The following is a 25479-nucleotide window of genomic DNA, read 5'->3' as shown; positions in this document are numbered from 1 at the left end:
GGGTGGTGAGGCGGCCGGCAGGGGGCGCCAGGCAGAGGGGGATGGGGCGCGGCGGCGCGGCTGCGAGGCGGTCGCGAGGGGCCGGGGACGGAGGGGGCCGGGGGGGAGGGGCGGTGAGACGGGGGCGGGTCGAGGCGGGGGCGGGGCATGGCGGAGGCGGGGCATGGACCGGGGGCCGAAGGGGAGCCGTCGCCTTGGGGTCGCGGGGTCTCCAAGGCACCGCCCCACATCCGCGGACACTGGCTGGACCACCCCCTACCGCCCAGCCGTGGGGACTGCGCTGTCCCCAGGCCTACCGGGCCCACAAGTGGGTGCAATGTTGACATTTGGGAAAGCTGGTTGGAGGCGATACAGAGACCGTGTGGTGTTCTTGAAACCCTTTCTACGTCTGGAGTTACGTCAAAATAGAGGAAAATGGTCAATAGACTCCCGAAAATTAGAGACCTGATTTCAGGTGGTTATTTCAATAGGAGCCTCTTGGGGGGGGGGCGGTGCGATTTTGAAGAAACAACACCGCAGAGAGGGGGGCCTGGGGAGGGGTCTTCCCCTTGAAGCGCCCCTGCCCGCACCCGGGCTTGCTCAGCCAGGGGCTGTAGCTCCTAGTCCCAGGTTCGGCGGCGCTGCGAACCTTCGGGGGAAAGCTGTCCCGGTTCGCCCGCGGGCCCGCGCCCTTCCTGCTTCCATGCTAAGTTGGCAGAGCTCCCCCGGCCGCGGGCCAGCCCTCTGCAGGGGCTTGCTTTTCCTGCCTGATTGCGGGAGACTCGCGTGAGGCACCTAGAGAAATGGCAAGCGCTGGTCCTGGTTTTCAGAGGAGGAGGCAAACTGCTTTAGGGTGGGGGCTTGGGCGGGAATTCGTAGGGCAGTAGATGCGCTGTGGACGGGATGTGACTTCATGCAGAGATGGAGACCTCCGGGAACAAGGCACTGAGGCTGAGTGCAGGGAGGCCTTGGACCACCTGCTCCTAGGATCTGGGCCAGAGATTGGGGGGCCACTAGGAACTTTCCTCCGCACGTTCTCCCTTGTAGAATCCACTCCTGGCTCTGTTGGTTCAACCGATGGAATGGTGTGTCACAAACCGTCTCCACCCTCCCCTATCTGGTCTGTCCTCTGCTTTAGCAAACCTGCCTCTTCTTACCCTGAGTGTAAAATCCACCCTTCTTAACAGGCTTACCAGTCCTCTGCAACCAAGGCCACAGAGCCACCTTTACCCCTGAGCCATCGTGCTCCTGCCACACCTAAGGAGCCCCTGCTCGCACCCTGCGGCTTTGCTGTCGCTGCTCTGGTCTACACAGTGTAGGAAGGAACGCCAGGCTAATTAGTCTGCAGGGAACAAAGACCAGCTCCAGCTGTGTGAGCACAAGAGGGCATCAGCGGGACACGAGGGACATGGGGGGGTCTTGTGGAATCTGAAGGCCAGGATGCAGTCAGGCCTCAGGAAGGGGCCGCAAAGCCCCAAGAACGCTGAGGTTCATACTCTTCTCCCTCTCAGACTGACTTTTGATCTGGTTTGTACTCTGTCCCAGGTGTAGAGATTTATTGGCAACTGGGGGCAAAAGCCACACCCTGACGCAGAGTGTCCTGTCGCTCATGAATCTAAAGCCAATGCAGGCAGGTCAGGTCCAGGGATCCAGAGGGGGTCCTGCGGGACCAGGCACGAGTGTCCCCGGCCCTCTGCAGGATAGAAATTGAATGTGAGCCAGCAGGAGGTGAGTGCAGAGTGTCCTGAAGGTATAGACAGAATGCAGGTACGGAGTGTCTGGGAGACTCCGGAAAGGAAAGGAGAGAATCTCCTCTTGCTTGGGGCCTGCTGTGTAGGTCCCCCTCAGTCCCCCAGCTGCCCTTCATCAGTTATCCTCAGAGCCAGGGAGCCTTGGTGTCCACACGTCTGTTCCTGGCGGTCTGGTTATTCTCACCTGGTTCTTCCTTAGATGTCGTCTATTGTGCCGGAAGACTTGAGATAAATGTTAACTTCTTGTCCCTTATAAGGAGGACACACACTGTTGGTGCTACAAGGCGTGTGTAAAGTGGGGATGCGGGTCCTAGCAGGAATAGGATCAGGAAAAGGAGTGAAAAGCAGATTTTTACAAAGTCCTTCAGTTTCCCTATGTCACAGCTATAAAAAGGCCTTGCATGGGGGCACCTGGGTGGCTCAGGTTTGTGAGCTCAAGCCCCACATCAGACTCCGAGAAGACTGTGGAGCCTGCTTCTGATTTTCTCTCTCCCTCTCTCTCTGCCCCTCCCCCACTTGCACTCGCTCTCTCGCAAAATAAAGAGACAATAAATAAATAAATAAATAAATAAATAAATAAATAAATGCATGCCTTGCATGGCTTTCTGGAAGGTCAGATAGAAACCCGGTGCCGTGCGGGGACTTGGGGACCCAGCTTCTAGACTGCAGATCACTCCCGAGTGTCCAGCCCGGACCTGCCTGATGCTTGGCCCTCCTAGCAAGGGCACGGCTCCCACAGGACTTTCCTTCCCACCCATGAGACGTATCCCACTGTCAGTTCCTTATAGGAGCTCTTGTGTACAGGGTTAGCCCTCCCGCTGCTGGTTGGTGGTGGGATACTCACGTGTTGCGCGTGGGTGTCTGGTTAGGGACCCTTGAAAGCTAACCATTCTCCTGCAGGGTGAGGATGTTGTTCATTCCCAGGGCCCCTCAAATGTGAGTCCAGGGTGACAGCGCGGAGCCTGACACGGGGCTCGGTCGCACGAACCGTGAGATCATGACCGAGCCAATATGAACAGTCAGACGCTTAACTGACTGTGCCCCCCAGGTGCCCTTATTTTTAACTTTTTGAGGAGCCGCCGTACTGTTCACAGTGGCTGCACCGGCTTGCATTCCCACCAACAGTGCACGAGGGTTCCTTTTTATCCACATTCTCACCAACACTGGTGGTTTCTTTTGTTTTTGATTTTAGCCATTCTGAGGAGTGTGAGGTGCTGCCTCATTGTGGTTTTGATTCGCATTTCCTTGATGAGGAGGAATGTTGAACATCTTTTCGTGTGTCTGTTGGTCATCTCTGTGTTTGGAGAAATACCTGTTCATGTCTTCTGCCCGTTTTTTAGTTGGAAATTTTGTGTTTTGAGTATTGAGTCGTATTAGGTTCTTTATGTATTTTGGATTACGAACCCTTTATTGGCTATGTCATTGGCACATGTCTTCTCCCATTCTGTAGGTCGTCTTTTAGTTTTGTTGACTGTGTCCTTCCCTGTGCAGAAGCTTTTTCATTTTGGTGTAGTTTCTTTTTGCTATTTTATTATTGGTGTCTCAGAAGACATCGCTGGAAAAGAGGAAAAAAGTTGCTATGGGCCGTAACAACTTTGGACAGCAAAGTTCTAGTCTGTTCTCCTGTTGCTTCCTTCTAACTTGTCATACGTTTCACTTCTACGTATGCCGTCAAGTCCACGATAACATCGTCCTTTTTGCTTTAAACGGTCAGCTGTGCTTTGAGTAAGTTAAGCAGGAGCACAGATGCTTGACATCAGTTCACGTGCACCCACCTGCTCTCTCGGCTCCTTCGTGCGTGTCTTGATTTCCAGCTGCTCTTTACTCCTTTGCTTCCGTGGCTTTTTTAAAGCACTTCTTACGACGTACATCCAGTGGTGGTGGATTGTGTCAACCATTTTTGAATGAAAATACTTTTAACCTGCCTTCATTTTTTTATTTCCTCAAATTTATTTTTCAGGAGTGACTGAAATAAAAAAATACAACGGAGTCCCACCATCATGGAAATGGCCTTAAGAGATAAAAGGGTCAGACAAACATCATTGCTTCCCATTTCCAACCAGTAGTTATCGTTGATAAACAGAGGGCCAAAAGTCCGTCAAGAATCCTCAAGAGATGTTCTCTGATACAACACGCCTGTTCACAGGGGGAAACACTAGCGTAACTTGCACGAGCTTCTCGACTCGTCACACGAGACAAGCGCAGAAGCGCCCCATGCATCTGAGAACGCTGGACCAGCCCCCTTGTAGAAAGCTTTGCCTTCTTCCTTGCGGGGTGTCCTGCTCGGGCAGCGAAGCGAGCCTGTGGACCCGATGTCCGATGAACAGCGTCAAACAGATGGGAGGGAGCCCCGCAGCCGCTGTGACGGGTCATGCCGTCATCCGGCTGAGGAACGTGTGTGTATTCTCGGGACCTGGGAGCGACCCCTTTGCAGCGGCACAGACGCTGAGGTAGGCAGCTCGGGACATGAGAACACCCTCCACAGCGCAGGCCCTCCATCCCACCGGATTTGTAGATCTCACCCAGGCAGTCGTCGAGGCCCCTGGGTTCCCTCTCCGGTCCAGCTTTGCCCGCATCAGCTGCCAGACGGGTACGAACAAAATCCAGAGGATACACAAAACACGGGGATGTGGCCCCAGCGGCACCACCTGATGCCAGATGCCCTGCAGAGTAGCGCCGAATTGGGCTCTGTGGTCCACACCACCCGGGAAGACCCGCTTGTGTTTATCTTTGAAGGCGAAGTTGAGAGCCTGGGTGGGGAAGTATCTGACGACGTTGGCCGGTGACCACACCAGGAGGACAGGACCCCCTGCTCCTTGGGGACACGAACCTCACAGCCCGTGATGCCCTTGCATCGCTGTCTGTGGCGATGTGCTTGCTGGCACCCTGCACCTGCGGCGGCAGCTTGACCCGCTCGACGGGCACTGTCGTGGTCTCGGAGATGGTCTCGGGCGCTGCACCCGCGAAGGACACCGTGGCTTCTGTCACGTTCCAAGGAAAGAGGAGGCAGGTGACTGGGGAACGTGGTAGGAACCGGCTGGAACTCCAGGCCCCTGGGCTGCCTTTGTTTTTTGGAAAGGTATTTTCAGTAATTGTAGAGTCCCGGGTTGACACGCGTGTTTTCTTCATGTGAAAGCACACTGTTGCAGTACCTTCTGGCCTGTGTTGTTTCTGATGAGAAATTAACAGTTATTTCTGGTCCTGTTTCTCTGCCTAGAGTGTGTCCCTTTTCTCTGGCTGGTTTTAGAATTTTTTTAAAGCCGTTGCTTTTTTAACAATTCGGCGGTGACGTGCTGTAGCGTGGTTCCTCTTGTCTGTCCCGCTGGATGCTTACCGAACTCCTTTACTTTGGGAGTCTCATCAAATTTGCAAATGTGCAGCCAAGAAGCCTTTAAATATTTGGTCTGCCTCCTCTTTGGAGTCCAGCTGTGTGTATATCAGACAGCTTGACGCTGTTCGATGGTGAGGAAGGTCTGTTTAGTTTTTCAATTTTTCCCCCTTCCCATACTTAGGTTTGGATCCTTTCTAATGTTATGTATCCAGGTTCACTGACTCTTTTTTGTATTTTCCAAACTGCTAAGCTTATCCTGTGAATTTTCCATTTCAGTTGTTCTGTTTTTCATTTCTGGAAGTTCCATTGAGTTTTACAATCTTTTGCGTGTCCTGGAGAAAACCCCATGTGGCAGATAGATCTCTTTCTTCTATCTTTGTGCAGGCACGCTTCTCCGTTTTTGGGGGTGTAACAGTTTATTCGACTACCTCCCTGTTAATAGACACCTGAGTTGTTTCTAGCCTTTAGCTATGAAAACTTGGACTATAACGCGTGATCTCGAACGTACGTTTTTCCATGTCTTAATCTGCCAGTGTGTTTTTGAGGTAGATCCTTGGACGGGGAACTGTCGATTCAAACGATGGACGTGGGGACGCTTCTCCAGCGGCTGCCCGGCGCCTCCCCTCGGGTGGCAGGCTGCTGGTATCCTGCCGGCAAAGGCTGAGGAAACCTGTTTCTCTGTAGCTGTGCCAGCAGAGGACAGTGTCCGGCCCGTGGAGTTCTGCCGGTCTGACAGGTGAGATGCTGTCCCTCGACTCGGGGTCGTTTTCGTTTCTGTTTCCCTGATCGCGGGGAATAAGCGGCCTCGGGAGCAGGAGCTGTGGCTATTCCGGGTCCCGGGCCGTGGTGCGCTTGCGGTGTTTCTGAGCTGAGGAGCAGCCCCCGCCGCGGGTCACCGGGTCTCAGTGCATCGGAGACCGGCTCTGCGGGGCTCGTCCAGTAAAAACAAGATCCTGTCGGTGGGCTGCTGGGTCCGGGAAGTTGGAAACTGCAGTTGAGGCGCCACCTAGGTGCACACCTTAGAGAGAACAGCTGCCAGAGGCAGTTTGGGGTAGGCGCCCAGCTCTGCGCATCTTCTCTGGGATCAAGTGGGTTTCTTCGCGTTATCTCAGAAAGTCAGGCGGCCACAGCCGGGGAGCCCGGAAGGTGGCCCCCGTTCTCAGGTGAGGTGTGGGCTCCCTGGCGCTCTCCTTCATGTGGTCAGCATAGTGCGCCCACGGCAGAGCGGTCAGGAAGGGTAAGGATCAGAGGCCCCCGGAGTCGTGCCTGGCACGGAGGAGTGGCCACGTTGCGAGGACCACCCCCGTCATCTTCGCTGGTTAGAACGCCCGTGCGCGAGGTGTCGGGTGGGCTGGGGTAAGAGAGGGGAGGGCCAGGCCCTGGGCTCTGAGTGAGTTCTCGTGGCTGCCGTAACTGGGTCCCACAGGTGGGCGGCTTAGCCGTCAGACATTTACTTCTCCCGGTGCTGGAGGCTGGGAGGCTGGGAGGCTGGGACGCGGGTGGGGGCAGAGCGGGTTCCTCCTGAGGCCTCTCTGCTTGGCCTGTATGTGCCGACTCTGTGTCCTCACCTGGCCGTCCCCGTGCGTGTCTGTGTCCGGTCTCGTCTTCCTAGGAGGACACGGGTCATGTGGATCAGGGACACCCTAGTGACCTGCTTTGGCTTGACCACCTCTGTAGACCTGACGTCCAAACGCAGTCACGTTCTCAGGAGTTAGGAGTCAGGGCTTCAACAGACGAACTTGCAGAAAACGATTCCTTCCATAGCAGCCCTCAATTCTGTTGCAAATCCCCCCAGTGTGTCTCCGTAATTAATCCCTGTTGTTTTGAGGGTCGGAGGAAATGCCGGGGGCACGTGAGGTCGTGGGAAGGGGGGAGATGCAGGCCAAGCCAGGACTGTGTGTCCCCCTGCGTCCCTGACACTTGAGTGCACGCTGGTCCCCGGAGATGCTCCCCAGCCTCCTGTTGGAGGGGGCTGGTGTCAGAAAGGGGAGGTCCAGTGTCACCCCAGGAGGGTCTCAGGAGAAAGGGCGGTCCAGTGTCTTGCTAGGAGGTCTCAGGAGGACGTTTGGCCTGTTCAGGTGTCGGGAGCTGGGTGGGGGGAGGGGTCCCTTGATTCCACTGCCCTCGGGGCAGCGCCGATGGTCCCCAGGGTTAGGCCTCATCAACAGCCCCATTTCCCGGTGGAAAATCAACGAGATTACAGGTTTCAGCCTTAGAACACACGAGCACTATTATTATCTTACAAAAAGCCCGGCTGGCCTTCCCGCAACGCTTTTAATACGACTTAGTGTCAATATTGGGGTTCGCAGTTACCTCAGGAAACCCGTCTTGAACAAATAATGGATTCTATTCTCTGGAACACACGGGCCGCCAAACAATGTCTGGAAGCCGACCGGCTCATGGAAACAGCTCTTTTAGTGGCAGGAAGAAGTCAGCCGGAGGCTGTGCCTAATGCTTGATCAAGCTTCCTCGTCTCCCATGCTGACATTTCCCCGACTCCCAGCCTGGGCTCTGATTGCCGGTGTAATTGCCCCTTGGTCACGAGTGGTAATGACCGCTCTGGACCTCCCACGTGGCAAGCCCAGGCGCCAGGGCACCGGGCCTCCCGGGAGCACGGACACGCTGCCACAGGCCGAGGGGCACCGGTGGACCCTCGGCAACCACGCCAGGTGCACGCGTGGAGCAGGGCCTCGGAGGTGGTGCTCTTAACTTGAGGTTCGGCCCCAGGGCACCCGACATTCCTGTCCGCTGGTCTGGAAGGAAGAGACGCCATGTGAAGGCGCTGTCCTGAGAACAACATGCATGGATTCAGTTCAGCGCCCACAACTTACCCACGTTGGAGCGATTTGCACACAAGGAAACTGAAGCAAGAAGCATCTGGGGCTGGGGGTCGGGCCACCGACGCCCCTTGAGCAGAGCTCATGCCGCCTGCCACCCCCTAGTGTGTGAAGGGCCGGATGGTGGATACGCGAGGATCTGGAAGGAAGGAAGGGGGAACTGGTGACGTGCGAGTCCTCCCCAGGCAGGAGGGCAGGGCTAGGGGTGCCTCGGGAGGGCACAGGGTCCTGCCTCTCTAGAGACCGAGCCATGCAGAAGGGGTGGATGTGCCTGTGGCTGCGGAGTCCTGGGGCTTCCACAGGCGGGAGGCCCCAACGTGGGCTGTGTCTCAGGTCCCGGAGCCGCAGGAGCCGGGCTGGACCGGAGCAGAGGGAGCACCAAGGTGGTCAGCAGCGCCCCCATGCACCTGCAGACTCGGGGGCCAGTCAGTGAGGAGAAGGGTCCCCCAGCTGTGCCCACGTGGCACCATGGGTGGCCACGCACCTACAGCAGCAGTCACACCGAGAGGAAGAAACCACAGAAGCCAGGAAGGTGACAGCACATCTGTGATGGGGGTAGAGAGTCGGGAACTCAGACGTGGCCTGTCCCAGATGTGGTGCCCGAGACCCGGGGTGAGGATAGGCAGGAGGGGCCGTGTGTCAGGCAAGCTGGGCCAGTGAGCGCTGGGTGCTTTGGTGGTGGCTGGGCAGGGGTCCCATGCACGTCCCTGCCTGGCCCCTCCAGGGACTGACCCGGCTCAGAGTGGCCTTGGGGGCCCTCGGGGCGGGCAGTTTATGCCCATCTGCTTACTGCTGTTGGAGGGTTTTCCTTTCAAGCGACATGGCACGCAGGTAAACATCTGTAACCAGACTCAATTCACCCCCGGGCTGCGGAAACGGGTTCTGGGCTTCAAACATGTCCACCCCTCGTGACAACGCCCCGCCCCACCCCTGCAGCGCCCCGGACGTGGGCAAGCAGACCTCACGTGCAAAAGCAGGTTCCCACCGCTGAGGGCACCGAGGGCAGTGCTCTGGTGCCCTCCAAGGCATCTCGTGAGGAAACAGGTCGCGGGGCACGCTGCTGCCCTGGGGAGGGGCCGTGGCTGCGGCCACCAAACTGTCCCCACAGCCCCAAGGCTGGCCATGCTGGCATCTGTCCTGCGCTACAGGGCACTCGCTGTGGTGGTGTTTGTAGCAGTGAGGATCGGAGACGGCCGGAACGTCCAAGTGCAGGAGAGCGCCGGTGACGTCCAGATGCGGAGGGAAGGACGGCTGTGGAAGGAGCAGGCAGCTGTCTCCTGAGAGTGAACCGAAGTGAAAACAGAAGGTGTTAACGCACGTAGTGTTCATCCAGTTACAGGGAAGCGAAACGTCTGGGGGAGCGGCCACGTGGGAGGTGAGGCAGGGCTGGCAGGCCGGGCCTCTGCGGGAGGTCCACACACATAGAATCAGAGAGAAGGAAGCAGGCCGGTGCTAGTGTGGACGTAGGCGAAGTGAGCTGTCCCCGGAGCGTCTACAGATTGCAAGGCTCAGAATAAGAGGGATCTGGTCCCTTGAGTCCTGGAGGCCAGAGTCCACGGCCACGGAGTGGGGAGTGGGCACGTTGGCTGCCGGGGCTCTGAGGGCAAACCCCTGGGGGCCTCCCTCCCGCTCCTGGGGCTGCTGGCATCCTAGGTGTCCCTGCTTGTGGCTGTGTCAGCCCTTCTCCACCCGTCTCCACCAGGAGTCTGCGTGTCCCTCTTCCTCCTGCGAGGATGCCGGGGGTGGGGGTGGGGGGTCGGCCAGGGCGCAGCCGGCTCCAGGGCGGTCCCATGTTCCCAGACGAGGCCCTGCTCTGAGGTTCTTGGCAGACGTGGATTTGGGGGCCCCACTCCACCACTAACAGGTGTGGTGGGAGGCAGGGAGACTGAGCGAGAGAAGGGAATTGTCCCAGTGACGCGGAGCATGGCACTGTGTCCTCCGTGGGATGGACTCAGAGGACCAGAGAAGATCTTTGTTTTAATGGTTTTATCGTCCAGCTTTTCACTCTGAAATTATTACTTACAAAATACGTTACAAAACCCGATGGAAGACGGACGTGTTCCACAGCGGCTCCCCGACAGCAGCGGCCGGGAGACCGGTCTCTGCAGCCTGCCCTGCGCTCCTTTTCCGGGCCGGGACCTGACCCAGGGCACAACCGCGTTCAGTGTCTCTTGGGTCTCCCCCCGGGGGCGGAGCCTCGTCCTCCGCACGTTTGGGGGGCATCGGCCATGGTGAGGTACGTGTCCCAGCCTGGGCCCGTCTGCTGTTTCCTGGCGGTCTTGCTGAAGCCCTGCCGGACCCCGCTTGGGAGCGTCGTGGCCAGGCGCTCGCTGGGTCATCCTGACCGCTCGGCGACCCGGCGTCTGCGGCTTCTCTGCTGCAAAGTTGCCACTTCCCGCTTCGGTACCTTGTGAGGACCTGCCTGCTGACTTGACGCCCCCGGGGGTCCTGCCTACGGCACGATCGCTGGCCCTGGCGTTGGCCTCGGGTTCTGCTGTCCCCAGCACTCTGCCAAAGGAGGAGCTTGCCCCGCCTTCCCTCTGTTGTGGACTCGTGGGCACTTGTTTCGTTCAGTGGTGCCAGGGCTTGAACAGGTGTGTCCCCCGGACTCATGTGCCACAGCCCTGACTCTCGCTGCGATGGTCAGGAGGCGGGCCTTCCGGAGGCGCTTGGGTGGGACGGGGTTCCCGGGGTGGGCCCCAGGGTGCGATCAGCGCCCCCGTAGGAGAGACGCCAGAGCGTGCGCTCCGCCCACGTGAGTGAGGGTGGCGCCTGGAGGCCCTGCTCTCAGAACCGTGAGGAATAAATGTGTCTGCAGACTCCCCAGTCTAAGGCACTTCCCCGTGGCAGCCGGAGCTGGGACGGGGGGCTCCGGGCCACTACCGGCATTGTTAGCTTTGCACAGACTGTGGCAAACCTGGCCTGTGGGAACCTTCGGGCCGGCTTGGGTGCTTCCCACAGCCCTGCCGTCGGGGTGCACCCTGGCCCTGCGGCTCTCACGTGGCCCAGCCTCCTGGCACTTCCTCGGTCTCAGCTCCGGAGCCAACCCCGCCCTGCACAGGTGGATGTCAGACCCCAGGCTGTCTGGGAACAGAGCTGAGGGCTACCCTGCACCACCCCCCAGGCACCCAGCCCATCCGTTCCCTGCAGCCTCTCCCTCTCTCTGCTGCTTGTCTCCCGAGGCGACACCCTCCTACCCCCAGGGCCTCGCGCTCTGCGGGGACTTTGTTCAGAGCTCCACGGCCGCCACCCTGAGACCCTTTAATGAGCTTTGAAAAGGGCCCCTGGATGCTCATTTTGTGCTCCGCCTGCAAATGATGTAGCGGGTTCTGATTATCTGCCGCTTGCTCGGTTCGAGAACACGCACAAAGTAATTTCAGGCTTGCTAACTCCTCTCTCTCAGCGAAGAGAGATTTCCTAAGTAGGGCACAGTGTCCAGACGCAGGTCCCTCTGTCTTGCAGCATACGGCCAAAATACTGGCTAAATCCCTGTTAGCGTGGAGTGGGACCCCCAAACCCATGTCCGCCCGGCCTGGGCCTGCTGGGGGTTGGGGGTCAGGCATCCCTCCGCCTGTGGACGTCCCCACAGGCCCCAGAGCCACTGCTTAGGGCGAGGAGGGGCTGGGGTGGGAGGTGGGAGGCAGGGCCGAGGGGCACGGAGTTGGGGGCAGGTGCCCAGGAGGTGGGGTGCTGGCCCCCGGGGGCTCTGGCTGCGTGGAGAGAAGCTGGCCTCGGCGGCGGCGGGCCGGCGTGTGTGGGGGAGGCTAACTCACCTCACCAGACACCAGACAGGCAGTGGCGTTGCGTCTGCCCCGGGAGGGAGGCGCGGGGAAGGGGACGGGAGCAAACGAGCGCACCTATGGCACAGCAGCCCCGGGGCCAGCTTCTTGCACACACCCCTGGCCTGCCGAGGCTGCGTCGCCGGGACCCGTGGGGCAGCGGCAGCCCCTGGCCGTGGTCAGCAGGACAGCTCAGCTGGTAGTTTCGATCTGTTTGCATCTCCAGGTAGAAGGTCGCGCGGAGCCGTCAGAAAGCTACTCACTGGATTAAAAACCCACCCCTTCAATGTGCTGGAAACACCCTCTCAGGAGCCGGTGGCCTGCAGAGCGTCGTCCTGGGGCCGGGACCCACGCCCCCACCTGTCGGGCCCCTTGCTAGGGTTCAGCTCCCGTAAGGCTTCTGACAGCTGCCCGGGCACCGTGAGGGAGCAGAGGGAGTGGAAGAGGCCTGTCCTCCCCTGCGGTGCGTCCCCCTCGGCGCACAGACCCCAGAGCGCCCCCACTTCCCCCCCCCCCACCCCCCCACCCGTGGCTGGAAGAGTTAGTTTGCCGCCTTCTGGAATGGATCTGTAGGTGACTATCACCTTTTCCTTCTCAGCTTTTAAAATGATCATTTTGTGTATAATAGAACTTTTTAGAATCTTTGATTGAAGTTTCTTGTGTGAAAAAGGCTTAAGGGATATCCGAATGTTTAATAGCTGGTGGATTGTAACCCGCCTTTGAATGCGTTTGTCGAAAAGCCTCTCCAAATATTAGCCTTTGATCCAGACGGGGAAGGAGCGTGCAGTGAGGCCCCAGGGCGGAGGCGTTCTGGTTTGAACCCGACGAAGCGTCTGCCGGACCCTTCATCCACACAACTGATAACTTGAAGAGAGAGGAATTTAGCTCCTGGAATAAGTAAAATTATTTAAATTCTAGACAAATACATTTAGTGCATAAGTCAATACTGGCTGGGTTTTTAAAGTTCAGTTATAGAAACAGAAGTCCTTTGCATTCTGTTTGGAAAAGCCAGATTTCTAAGCAAATAGCGTTTGTGCTATTTTTTCCCATGCCTTCTGTTCACCCTGTGTGCTTGGAGGGACACCTGAGGCAGCCGTCCCCAGGGGGGCAGCCTTCCTGGAAAACAGCACCCCCTCGAGAGCGGGGGCCGGCTCAGGGCAGAAGTTCCCAGTGTCATGAGGGTCCCGTGGTAGTCTAAGCCCCTCGGGGAGAGCAGGGGGAAGCCGGGAGGAACAGGAGGGATGTCTTTGGTCCCTCGTACGTTGCTGGAAGACTGGAGCCTGGGGAGACTCAGAGTCTGAGTTTCTGAGCAAGTTCCCCTGGGTGTCAGACTCACGGCTTTGTAACAGACCAAGCGAAGTCACAAGAAAGGGACTCTGCCCTTTCTGGGCTACGCCGCAGCCAGCGCGGGGTGGATGGCCGTGGGGGCATTGCTGTCCCTGCGTGACTTCCTGTGGGGTGCCCAGGACGTGCACCACGGCTAGCCAGCCTCCACTGCGATCTTGGCTCTGGCGGTGGCTGTGGGAGGTGCTGGCTGGGTGCCAGGGCAGGGGTGGTGGGGAGGCCTGCCCCTAGGCCAGCTCCCGTGTCCCCTGCACAAACCGGCCGTTCCCAGGGGCCTCTGTGAGTGGCCCCGGGTCCTCTAGTTGGGTGGAGGTGACAGATCCTACCAAGGATCCTGACTGACACAGCGTCCTACACTCGCTTGGGAGTCAGAGGTTCTGGCTTCCCTCCCCGGAGACACAGAGGTACCGGCCGACACCAGGCTGCATTTCTATGTGACTGAACGGTTCTCTAACATCAGCAGCCTCTGCTCTGCTCTGCACCCATTCCCCTCACCTGTCGACCCCTGGCCAGTGCGTGCAGGTGTCTGTGACCTGTGGCCCCAGGGCCCTTGATTCCTGCTGCAGACAGCGGTGCATATTCCTACACTAAAGGCTGGGAGGCCTTCTGCCCAGGGAAACGGGGGTAACTCAGCACCACCCCCCCCCCCCAGTCCACCGGGGCTCCGTTGCCTTTCTGTCGTGTACCCGGACAACGAGGGCAGTCTGCTGTCCTCAAATCCCCCTCTTGGCCACCCCCACCCCTCGGGACCCGGTCCCTTCTCAGACTTGCCTGCCCTGGGCCTTCCCCTTCCCCACCTGCCAGCTTGGGCCGAGGGGCAGAGTGGGGCCTGGGGTGACCCACCGTCCTGAGCAGATCAAGTGGTCGCCCGCCCTACGGAGGGGGTGCAGGGCCGCGAGTCTTCAACCTGACCTGAAAATTCGTGTCTCCCTCTCTCCTTCTCCCCGCCCCTTCCTCCTGCCTCGCCACCCCTTCCCCTGCTCTGTCTCCGTGTCTCTCCATCTCTCTCTGTCTCTGATCCTCTCTCGCTCGCTCTCTCTCATGTGCACACACCTGAAGCACACGTTCCGCACAGTGGAACTTGCCCTGTTCTCAGGTGCACTGACTCGTGTTTTCTGTTTTGTTAAAATGAAGAATGAAGCCAGACTCACTAAATTGAAATATTCTGCCATTTCCATTCTGTGTAAGGACACCAAAAATGGCAGTTGAAAGAAGGCCATGGCTCTCGGGCTTGGCTGATGGGACTGTCCCCACCGCCCAGCCAACTCCGCACCGGGAAGCTGGGTGGGGGGAGTCCAGGCAACCCCCCACCCCCCCCTGCAGACACAGGTGGGGGAGCCGCTGGCCTTTGTTTTGTTTTCCCAGCCCTGGGGTGAGCCTTCTCTGTGCAGTCAGGTGGGCTGGGTTTTAGGACCCCGCTCTGCGGGGCGGGCGGGTGCCCCGGGCTTTGTGCTGCGGTTGTGACCCAGGGGTCTTTGGGAAGAAGAGGGCAGCAGGCAGTGTCTTCCATGGGGACAGCGGCACACAGGACTTACTAATTAACTGTATCTCAAAAAAGGCAACCTCTCTGCTGTCAGTAATCAGGAAGCAGGTAAAAGCCATGAACTTTGGCTGGTCAGATGCATCTACAGAGATTAAAGCGGGATTGTGGAATAAATATAAGAAAAGCCAAACACGGAGAATCCATTTACTCCGTATATCACCTATTTCACGGGTACAGAAACTTTATTAAAATGCTTCTCTCAAAGGAAAAATCCCATGGCTTTTCTGGGCTTTAACAGCCAGACTTTGTGTCTAAAGGTCACTTGGTGAAGAGCATAAATCCGATGGTAAAGTGCAGCGTGGACACAGGGACTGAGACCTGCGTAGACAGGATATGGGGCAGGGGCAGGCTCTTCCCTCCCAGGGAGCTTGCTTTCTGCAGGAGGTTAGTGTGGGGAGAAAACATGGCTTCAGGGTTTTGAGGTTAATTTCACTTGTATTAAAGAGTGCCATGTCCTTGGAGAATAAATGCTAAATATAGCATTCATGTCCAGTCCCACAGCAGGGATTTGAGATTGGACCGGAACGACAGACTTTTAGGTGTAATGCAGGACCTTTCACTCATTCATAGTCCCGTCCACCATCTGCGCTCCCACCCATCCACCTACCTGCTCATCCATCCAAGTACTCCTCCATCCATCCATCACCTATCCATCCAACCATTCACCATCCATCCACCCATCCAACCATCTACCTTCCATCCATCCATCCACCATCCATCCATCCATCTATCCACCTACCTGCTCATCTATGCAAGTACTCTTCCATCCATCCATCATCCATTCATCCAATAACTCACCCATCCAACCACCCATGCATCCACCATCCATCTACCATCCATCTATCCATCCACCATCCATCCATTCATCCATTGTCCATCCATCCATCCATCCATCCACCTACCTGCTCATCCATCCAAGTACTCCTCCATCCATCCATCCAATCATCCATCCATCCACCCATCCAACCATCCATCCATCCACCCATCCATCCATCGTCCGTCCATCCATCCATCATCTGTCCATTCACCCATTATCCATCCATCCATCCACCATCCATCCATCCATCCACCTACCTGCTCATCCCTCCAAGTACTTCTCCATCCGTCATCATTCATCCATCCAACCATTCACCCATCCATCCATCCATCCACCATCCATCCACCCATCCACCATTCATCCATCCATCCATCCACCCACCCACCCATCCACCATTCATCCATCCATCCATCGTCCATCCATTCATCCACCATCCATCCACCCATCCATCCATCCATCCATCATCCAACCAACCATCCATCCATCCATCCATTGTCCGTCCATTCACCCATCATCCATCCATCCATCCATCCATTCACCTACCTGCTCATCCATCCAAGTACTCCTCCATCCATCCATCATCCATCCATCCAACCATTCACCCATCCATCCATCCACCATCCATCCACCATCCATCCACCCATTCACCCATCCATCCACCATCCATCCACCCATCCAACCAACCATCCACCCATCCATCCATCCACCATCCATCCACCATCCATCCAACCATTCACCCATCCATCCACCATCCATCCACCCATCCAACCAACCATCCACCCATCCATCCATCCATCCATCCATCCATTCACTATCCAACAACCCAACCACCTGCCCATCAATCACCCATCTGCATATTCATCTATCCATTCCTCCATCATCTATCCATTCATCATCCACCCACCCACCCACCCTCCCATCCATTCCTCTACTCCTTCTTCCTTCCTTTCTCCCCTTCTTCCACCTATCCTTCTGTTCATCCATCTACCCATTCACCAAATCCCCGCCTATCCGTTCATCCACCCGTTCATGTAAATGCCCACCCATTAACTCATTTTTGTGTAGATATATATTAAGTGCCACTATGAACCATGCACGGGGCCTGTTCAAGACATTGGCAGAAATGATGAGACCGACTCCTCAGTCCTTGCTCCCAGGGGAGCTCCCAGCCCACCGAAGAGAGAGACAGCACTCCCCTTCCACGGGGCGCCTGCTGGGGCCAGCTGGGGAGAGTGGAGGGTTTAAGAAGCAGTACCAGGGCTGAGCCCAGGAGCAGGGGTTAGAGCAGACTTCCAGAGGTGATGTCCAAGGGAAGCAGGGATGGTGTGAGGGTTCGGTGGTTAGAAAGTGGGGGATGGGAGTGGAAAGGAGATTGTTCTAGACAGAGGGACAGGCAGAGGAGAAGACCGGCGAGGTGGACCCCAGCATGTGGTGACAGGGAGCCTGAGCTCCCATGCTGGGCAAACCCACCACCTATTCTAGTTCCCTGGGGCTGCTGTCACAGAACAGCCAGGGCCGGGTGGCCTAAAACAACAGAAACATACTCTTTCACTATCCTAGAGTCCAAGTTTGAAGGCAAGCTACTGGCAGGGCTGTCCCTTCCCCAGGGCCCTGAGAGAGAGTTCCTCTATCCCATGTTCCTCTCCTGGCTTCTGGTAGTGACCTCTGGTCTGGGGCCACATCGCTCCATACTGTCCCTTTGTGGTCACACGGCCTTCTCCCCGCGCGTCTGCGTCTCCGTCTCTCTCCTCCCCCTGCAGGTCACCAGACACGGTGGGTTACACGGACCTCCTTCCTATGACCTCGCGTTAACTAATTACGTCCCGTTAAATGTCTTTCCCACGTAGGACACCACTTCACATGTGTAATGACAACCACTTGTGCTGTCGAGTGCGTGGGGCCACGGAAATGCTCCAGAACCACCCTAGCGTAACAGTAATTACATCTCCAAACAAGGTCCTGCTCTGACATGCTGGGGGGACACGAGTTCACCTCCGATGCCACCCCCGAGGTCACTGCCATCTGCCACAGGTCCTCTCCTGCTAAGCTGGACCGCGCTCACTCCCCGGGCTGACCGGCATTTCCGCTGGTCCCCTTGTGCGTTCGTAAGCACTCGCACGTGCTCCTGACAGATGTGCGCACGCTTGGGGGGGCACATAGTTGGGGGTGGAATTGTGGCATTTGGGGGGGGCACGTCATCCCCGGTTGGGACTCCTGAGCAGCAGAGCCTGACGCGGGGGTGCGCCCGATTCGGAAGGGGGGCACCCTCAGGAGAAAGCGAGGGGGAGGGGTGGCCAAGAACAGGTCTGGTTTCAGGTGCAGTGGAGCCCGGCCCGACCCTCGGGGGGCCCGGAGCACACTTCTGCCTCAGGCGGGGTGCCCGGCTCGTGTACACCCGGCTCAGCCGGGGCTTGGCAACCGGCCACTCCCGGGCGGGCCTTGAATGCCAGGCATCTCTGGGCGAGGCAGTCCCTGGGGTGCTCCGGACCTAAACTGCTAGGCTGCAGCCCGGGCAGGTGGGGAACGGTCACACCTGGTGGCGGAAGAAATACCGCACGTGGGGTGGGGCCCCGGAGCACCCAAAACTGGGCTTGCGACGGTACGTTCAACTTTGTAGGCCGTGCAAACGCTTTCGCGAGTAGATGTGCTCATTTGCTTTCCTGCCCGAAATGCACGGGGGCTCCCTGCCCCTGCCTGCTCACTGGCACGGGGCGGGGGGCAGACTTCTCAAATTTTGCCGGTAGGGCAGGTGACAGGCGGTGTCACACACCGCTGGTCTGCCTCGCACATCCTCGTTTCTTTAACAAGCCTGAGTACCTTTCCGTAGGCACGTCGGCCACGGGGACACGCGTCCTCTGCTCTGCACCCGCCCGTCTCCCTACTGGGTTTTCGTGACGTCGTAACTTACACCTTACGCACATACTTGTGTACGTTTGGTTTTCATCCGGGGCTCCTGGCTCACAGCTCCCAAAACCTCTTGGAGTTTCCTGAGAGAAGGGTCATGGGAGCATCTTGTGTTACAGCATTTACCTGAATCACTTGCAGCCACCAGGGCGAAGTGTGTGTCTTACCCGCAGCCCTTTTCCAGCCCCGCTGGGCTTCCTCGACGAGGGCACTGTGGGAAGCCCCGCAGAAGCACTGGTTGCCAGAGGAGCCCCCTGAATTGAGGGTTGGAAGGTTCAGCCCCACCCCTGGTTTCTGGGGGAGCCTCGGCTGGGGCTGGATCAGCGGCCAGCGGCCCGTGACTCAGTCCGCCACGGTGCGCGGTGAAGCCTCCCACGACCCAGAAGGACGGGGTCCAGGGGGCATCCCGGCTGGCGGACCGGGCCGCTCCGTGCAGCACCGTGCTGGGCTCAGATCCCAGAAATCCTTTGGCTGGGGACGTCGCCCTGTGTATGTCTGCCTCTGGCTGTTGACCTGTCACCTTTGACATCCTTGGTAACAAACCAGTGCTCTTTGGTTTTCTGAGATCTGTGAGCCACTCGAGCAAATGCATTGAACCTGAAGAGGGGGCTGTGGGAGCCTCTGACTTGTGGCCATTCGGGCAGAAGCGCGGGTGACGGCCCGCACTCGTGACTCACCCAGAGCGGAAGCGGACGTCTTGCGGGACCGAGCCCTGAGCCTGTGGGATCTGGCGGATGGTGTCAGGAGTAGCCAAGCCTCCAGGCAGCCCGCCGGGGTCACACAGAACTGCCCGACGTGGGGAAAGCCCCCGCGTGTCAGAACTGGACTGAGAGTCAACACTGACCACTGACCAACGACGTCCCGCTTTTATTGACTTGTAGGAGTTCTTTATATATTCGAGGGATAAGCCCCTCGTCGCCTCCATACGGGGCTCAGCTCTGGGAAGCCCACGGCTGTCTGTCCACGGACTGCCTAGGCGGGACCCCAGCCCGGACACTTGGGGCCAGGACACCAGCGAAACTCCCGTCATAACCCAAGGGCTGTGGAGACCGGGCCTCTCGGCAGCTCTGGGGAGGCGCGGCTCTGGGAAGGCAGCTCCTGGCACCGTCCAGAAAGGCACTGCACGCGCTTGGCTTTCTGGAGGATCTCTGCTGATTGCTGCAGACCGGGCGTGAGAGCGCGTGGACGTGCACACGCGTGCTCGCGTGTGATGTGTGCAGCGTGCGTGGTGCGTGTGTCCACGTACACGTGCCGTGGGGGGGCATGTACGAAGAGGGCAGCCCACGTGTCTGCATATTCACGTATGTGGCATGTGCAGCACGCACAGTGTGTGTACGTGCGTGTCCCTGTGTGTCCAGGGACGTAGACAACCTGGCCTCCAGGAGTTTCGGACGTCCTTCCCACCCCAAGACCTCTGGCCCCACCGCTCTCCCAGGTATGTGATGCCCAGAGGCCTCCCCGTGGGGGACCGTGGCCACCGGCACCCGGGGGAGGGTACAGCAGGAACGGAACAGGCCAGGGTCCTGCCTGAGCTGCCGGAGGCCACGGACACTGAGTCAGAGTGGACCTTGGTGACCTAGCATAACCACGCTAGGGCCCACGTGGCTCATCATCCCCTTGGGGCAGGTCTTCTGTCCCACCAGGGCCCGTCGTGATGGCTCGTCTTCACCCTCGACCTCCAGAGGCTGGCAGAGGTGGAGACACCTGGGGGCCCGGGAAGGTGGGCTGCAGCCATGCAGCAGACAGGACCCCGGGGAAGCAGCGCAGGAAGCTCCGGATGGTCGAGGCCTGGGTCAGCGGCACGTGGCTGGGGCCGTGGAACTGACAGGAAGACTCTCTGTGCGTGTCCCACGGCCCCTGAAGGAAGCCAGGTGTTCTTTGGGGAGGGCGATCTGGGGCAAGCATGGTCACATGGGTGGGGGCAGGAGGGCCCTGATGTGGGTGTGCCTGCGGGATCCGCTGGCCGGGGGCAGGGCTGGGGGCCTTGTAGGAGTGACCGGTGTCCTGGGAGGTGGGTCACAGCCTGGCGGGAGGGCCCAGCTGAGGGGCAGAGCTGACTGGCATCTAGAGGGACCCCTCTGGCCACAGACTGGACGAGAGATTCTCAGGGACCAAGGGCAGGGAGCCACACAGGACTCTGGTGTCCTGTCCCCAGAAGAAGGGCTTGGGTGGGGGGTGTGGTGGTCTGACCGCAGGGCTGGAGTCTGGACAGGTGGGGAGCCTGCAGGGGAGCGGACGAGCGCATGAGGGCTCCGGAGAGTCAAGCCAGGGTGGGGCTGAGCCAGTGGGCACCGGGGACACCTGTAGGTGTGGGCGGGGGGCTCAGGTTAAGGCCTGCTCCCCAGAGGCCCAGCTGTGCTCCCTGTGGGTGAGGGAGGAGCTGGGTTAGAAGAACCGAGTCAAGAGTGAGAGCCTCAGGAACCAGGTGGGTGAGGCCACAGCTCCAGCCAAGAAAAGGTAGCCACAGAGCTACAGTGATTTTTCCCACATGGATTTATTGTTGGTGATGCGTCACACAAGATGCCGACCACGGACACAGACAGACAGATGCGACACCCGTTATCTATGCAGAGTACTCAGCTCCTCAGAAGGAGGTAGACCCGGTTCCTGTTGGCCACGACCCCCGACAGTCCACGAGCTGGTTTCCCTGCGCGGGGAGCTCCTCGGCCCCGGGCACCAGGGTCCCCTCGCTGGGCCACCACGCGGCAGGGTTCTGACTTCTGCAGCTGCTTCCCTCCAGGCGACGCGGGCCGCAGTCTGCACCGGCGTGGCTGATATTCCTTAACCAACAACTGGAACGTTGGCAAGCAGATGTTCAGAAACCAACCCTGCGTTCTGAGAACTGGCTTTGATTCACAGGGAAAAAGGATTTAAAACAGCCATTCCCTAACGTAAACGGTGTTGTTACTGATGCGACGTGTGCCTGGGAGAAATCAAGTCCCGGGGGCCTTCCTCTCCAGGGCCCAGGTCTCCAGGGCGCCTGCCACGGGCACGCTGTGTGGTCAGGGCCCGCCAGGTAGGTACGCGCTCCACGCGTGAGGAGCACGCCTTCTCCCACGGCCGGGGGTCCACGTGAGGTGGCCACGGCTGACTGGGGTTCACTCGGACCCCCCGGAGTTTTATTTCTCTCGGCTAGAAGGAAATACAGAGCATCTGCGCTGCACACGCCGGGGCCCTCGGGGGGCCGCGAGCGACTGGGTGCGTGGCGTGGAGACACGTGGTGGCCCCCAGTTTGTTGCCTTGTGCGGTTTCCCCGCTGTGCCTTCTGCACAATGAGGCGAAATATGACAACGGGCTTTCTTAATTTGAGCCCAAACGGAACACCCAGGAAGTTACAAGCACTGGGCTCTTGGCATCCACAATTACCACTTTTCTCCTCAACACACGGGTGACAGCAGGACCCGCGCTGCAGGGCGGCCGGGGAGGGGAGCTGGCGGGGCACACACGGAACGCGGACGGACGGACGTCTTCTACCTGCGGGGACGGCACAGATCTACGGCAAGTGATCACAGCGACACAGCACGGACGGCCAGTCCCGTCCTGGCGGCAAGGAAGGGGCGCAGGGGATCAGGGCTGAGCCTCTGCGTGGTGCGGTCCCGGGAATGCAGAAGGGGGACCCTCCGAGCAGCCGTCACTCCCGAAGCCCGGCTTCCCGCGGCGGGGCCCCCCGGCCTCTGCGTCCTCTACACCAGGAGCCAGTGTCGCAGCTAGAAAGGAAACGGCCTCTTCAGGAGCAGAGCGGGGAGCCACTTGGGTAAAGGCGGCTCCTGGGCTGCGGGCCCCGCTCGGGCCGAGAGACCCGCCAGCAGAGCGCCCGGCCGCCACGCAGCACGCCCAGCCGGGCACGCTGGCCTGGGGCGCCACGGGCCGGACGCCCATGGTAAGCTTCTAGGAACACGCCTCGCGTGAACAGCCTTCCACGTAATGTAAATATACGTGCATAAACCACACGTGAATACTTACACGCCGAGCCTCAGAGAGACAGGTAAACAAACCCGTTGGCGAGGAGCGGCCGGAGAGCAGGGCTGCGGTGGGGGGGCCGGGGCGGGGCCCCCGGGGCGTGTGTCACGCCAGCCGCCGGGCGGACAACGCCGGCTGGCCGACCGGCGATGCCCCGGGCGCCCCGGGGCCGCCTCTGATCCCCGTCCCCGTGACGGCCGCGCCCTGCGCTTCCGTTGTGTCTGCTCGGCCCCGGAGGAGTCGGGGGCAGGCCCCACTTTCCGCTCCGGGAGGCCAAGACCGACAAGAGTGGTATTTAGTCCTCCGCAAATGTCACCACCTGCTATTATGCAGCTGTTACTTCGGCCTATTTTTGAGCACAAGCCGTTCGATCGCTAAATGGCAAGAACCGTAGGTTTTAAACGCTTCGAGACGAGAACATGCAGGCTCGTTCCTGACGCGGCCGCACCAGGGGCGGGAAGACGCGGAGTCTCCCGCGGGTGGGGCAGGGGGACCCGCAGGGCGCGTCCGCAGTCCTGGCCGGGACACACACTGCCCGCCGGGGTCCCCGGGGGCCCGGGCAGGGCCGTGTAGGGCAGGCAGGTGGAAGGGGCTGGAGCCCTAGAGCTCCACGGGGACGCCCCGCTTCGGACCAGTCCGCTTTTCAGGGACACGGAAGTATCTATCGATGTGCGGGGACCACACGGTGCAGAGGTCAAGCGAGAGACCGAAGTGGTGGGGACCGTGTTCGCTTCAGGGGTGGGGGGAGGGGCGGGGCAGGTGCACGCGTTTCTCAGCGTGGCGTCTGTGTGGCAGTTCGCGGGGCTTTGTTACTTAGACAAATCTAACAGGAGGAGCTGTGTGTGCACGAACGAGAAGAGGGCGCTGTACGTCCTCGTGCCTGCGTCGCAGAGTTTACGGAACTTTTGAGGGAGCCGAGACCCGGAGGACCGGGCGAGTGTCACAACCGGAGCCCCGAGGGGAACAGAGGCAACGGGCAAGGGTGGAAGGTGTGGGCTGCAAAGTTCCCAGAACCGGCAACACCCACCGGTCCACCGACCCCGGACACGCACGATGTCTTGTGCAAAGGGAGCCGCCGAGCGCAGCCTCAAAATGCCAGAAGGCGGCAGCTGTCCACCGAGAACGGTGTGCGCACGGAAGCGGTCTCCTGAGTAAGGGCAGAATCAAGTTCACAGACACACGAGAGTCGGGAAGCTTGTCGGGAGCCCTCCTTAAAGGCAAGTCTGAAGGATTGTTTCTTCAAGCAAGAAAACGATCCTCAGAGGGGCGATGTATATGCCAAAACGTCGGGAGGAAAAATAAACAGCCAACATGCACGTAAACCCAAGAGAGCATTTCCATACAACACAGCAATAATTGTGATAATAACTGTCTAATCTGTGGGTTAAAAAAAAGACAGAAATCGGACGCTAATCGCATAATAAGTCCTTGTAATATTAAGGATGGGGGTACTTTATATATTTAAAGTGAGATACGTATGTATGATTTCAAAGGTAACTATTAAAGGAATAAAGTGTAATTATGTAAGTAAAGTATATGAGTATGTAAGTTCCAAACAGAAAAAAGGGGAAAAAGGCGAAAAAGAGCAAATCCTCCAAAAAGCGATCCATAAAAAGGTAATAAAGGAAAAAAGAAACATTAAAAATGCAGCAAAGAGTTAAAAAGATCATGGAATCAAGCCTAAATACATTAACAATCACAACAAATGTAAATGGACGAACCTCTCTGTCAGAGCAAAAAATTCCAGGTGTACCCCAGGTTTGCAAAAGAGGCCTACATTTTGAGACGATCGCAAAGTTGAAAGTTAAAAGATTACACAAGAGGGGCGCCTGGGTGGCTCAGGTCACGATCTCACGGTTCGCAGGTTCGAGCCCCACATCGGGCTCTGTGCTGACAGCTCGGAGCCTGGAGCCTGCTTCACATTCTGTGCCTCCTTCTCTCTCTCTGCACCTCCCTGCTTGTGCTCTCTCTCTCTCAAAAATAAACATTAAAAAAATTTTAAAGGATTACACAAGATATTTCTGGGAGACTCAGGAGAAACCTGGTGCAGCTACACTCATCTCAGCCCCCGAGAACTTTAGCAGCAAAAGCACCACAAGGGAGAGAAGACGTGTGAAGTCCCGGGGGAGATGTGGCCGTCCTAAATGTGTCTTTACCTCAGAAGCAGCCTTAGGATATAAAGCAAAAATCTGTTGGAGCTACAGGGGGAACGTGGACAGGTACGCTCCCCAGGTGGGATATTCTAGTGTTTCCCAGTGCTCTGGGCGAGCCAAGCCGAAGGCGAAGGCAGAGCGGGTCCAAGACGGACTGCAGCGACCACAGCCTAGCGGGGCGGACGGAAGGGGGAGCGCGTCAGCGGCTAGAGGGCACGTTCATCTCAGGATGCGCTAGCGTCTGCCAAGCGTCAGGGGCTCAGCCGCACACAGGCCCGCACTCGCTTCCAGGAACAGGGTCGCAGACGTCTGAGCGAAATGCGACTGCTTCACACACGGACCGCAGGCAGATCAAGGAGACATCCCTGCACATCTGGGGACTCGAAGGCACCTCGCGGGTGGGAGTCACAATGAAAATTAAAATACCCTTAGCACTAAGTGATCGGGAAAACACCAGGTTAAACGTGGTGGAGGGCTTTGTTAGGGAAGAAGAGGGCTTGGAGACGGAGGGCCCAGGGTCTCACTTGAGAAACTCGCCAAAGTTAAATGGAAGAAATCCAAGGACGGGACAGACCCAGTTCTGCCGCGGGCCCCGTGGGACCCGGCTCCTCCCACCCCGGGCGCCCTCCTGCCTCTCTGCAGCCCCCCCACAACCCGAAGCAGCCTGAGGGACCCCCTCAGGTCGGGCTCCAGACCTCCCGGTCTCTGGCCTCCTGCCCCCCAAGGGCAAGGGCGGGCAAGGCTCTGAGCTGTTTCAGACCGTCTCCCTCCCTGGTCCCTGGTGGGGCAGCCCCCTCCCTCACGCGGGAGGCCCCCTCCCGGGGCCCGCGCCCCACGCATGACCCCTCTGCTCCCTCTTTCTGCCCCCTTGCCGCCCCGCCCGGTACAGGGGTGCTCGGGGGGCAGGCCCGGCACCGCACGGCCCACTCCCAGTGTTTGCTCAGGGAATGAACGTGGCCTCGTGGCTCAGGGAGGTCCGAGACGGCGGGGGGGCACTCACCCTGAACTGGCGCACCTCCCCGCTGTCCACCAGCTCGCGCTCCTGCTCGGGTGTGATGGCGTACGCCAGTTTCTAGAAGGG

At 58.7% G+C, this 25479-nt stretch overlaps 1 protein-coding gene and 1 pseudogene across 1 annotated transcript in view; both read right to left on the bottom strand.

Moving 5' to 3' along the window:
• Positions 1 to 3916: 3916 nt before the first annotated feature.
• LOC122230744 lies at positions 3917 to 4859 on the bottom strand (annotated as a pseudogene).
• A 17013-nt stretch (positions 4860 to 21872) lies between these two features.
• The window catches only part of SLC6A3 (solute carrier family 6 member 3), a 37303-nt gene continuing 33696 nt past the window's right edge, over positions 21873 to 25479 (bottom strand). The window contains exons 13-14 of the mRNA XM_042957153.1: positions 25399 to 25470; positions 21873 to 21992 (exon numbers count right to left, since the gene is read on the bottom strand). Of these exons, the coding sequence (XP_042813087.1) occupies positions 21969 to 21992; positions 25399 to 25470 (96 nt within the window). The 3' untranslated portion in view covers positions 21873 to 21968. The remainder of the gene's footprint in view (positions 21993 to 25398; positions 25471 to 25479) is intronic.

The sequence above is a fragment of the Panthera tigris genome, chromosome A1 (genome assembly GCF_018350195.1).
Source record: "Panthera tigris isolate Pti1 chromosome A1, P.tigris_Pti1_mat1.1, whole genome shotgun sequence".
Lineage (NCBI taxonomy): Eukaryota > Metazoa > Chordata > Mammalia > Carnivora > Felidae > Panthera > Panthera tigris.
This window is presented reverse-complemented; position numbering and strand designations above follow the sequence as displayed.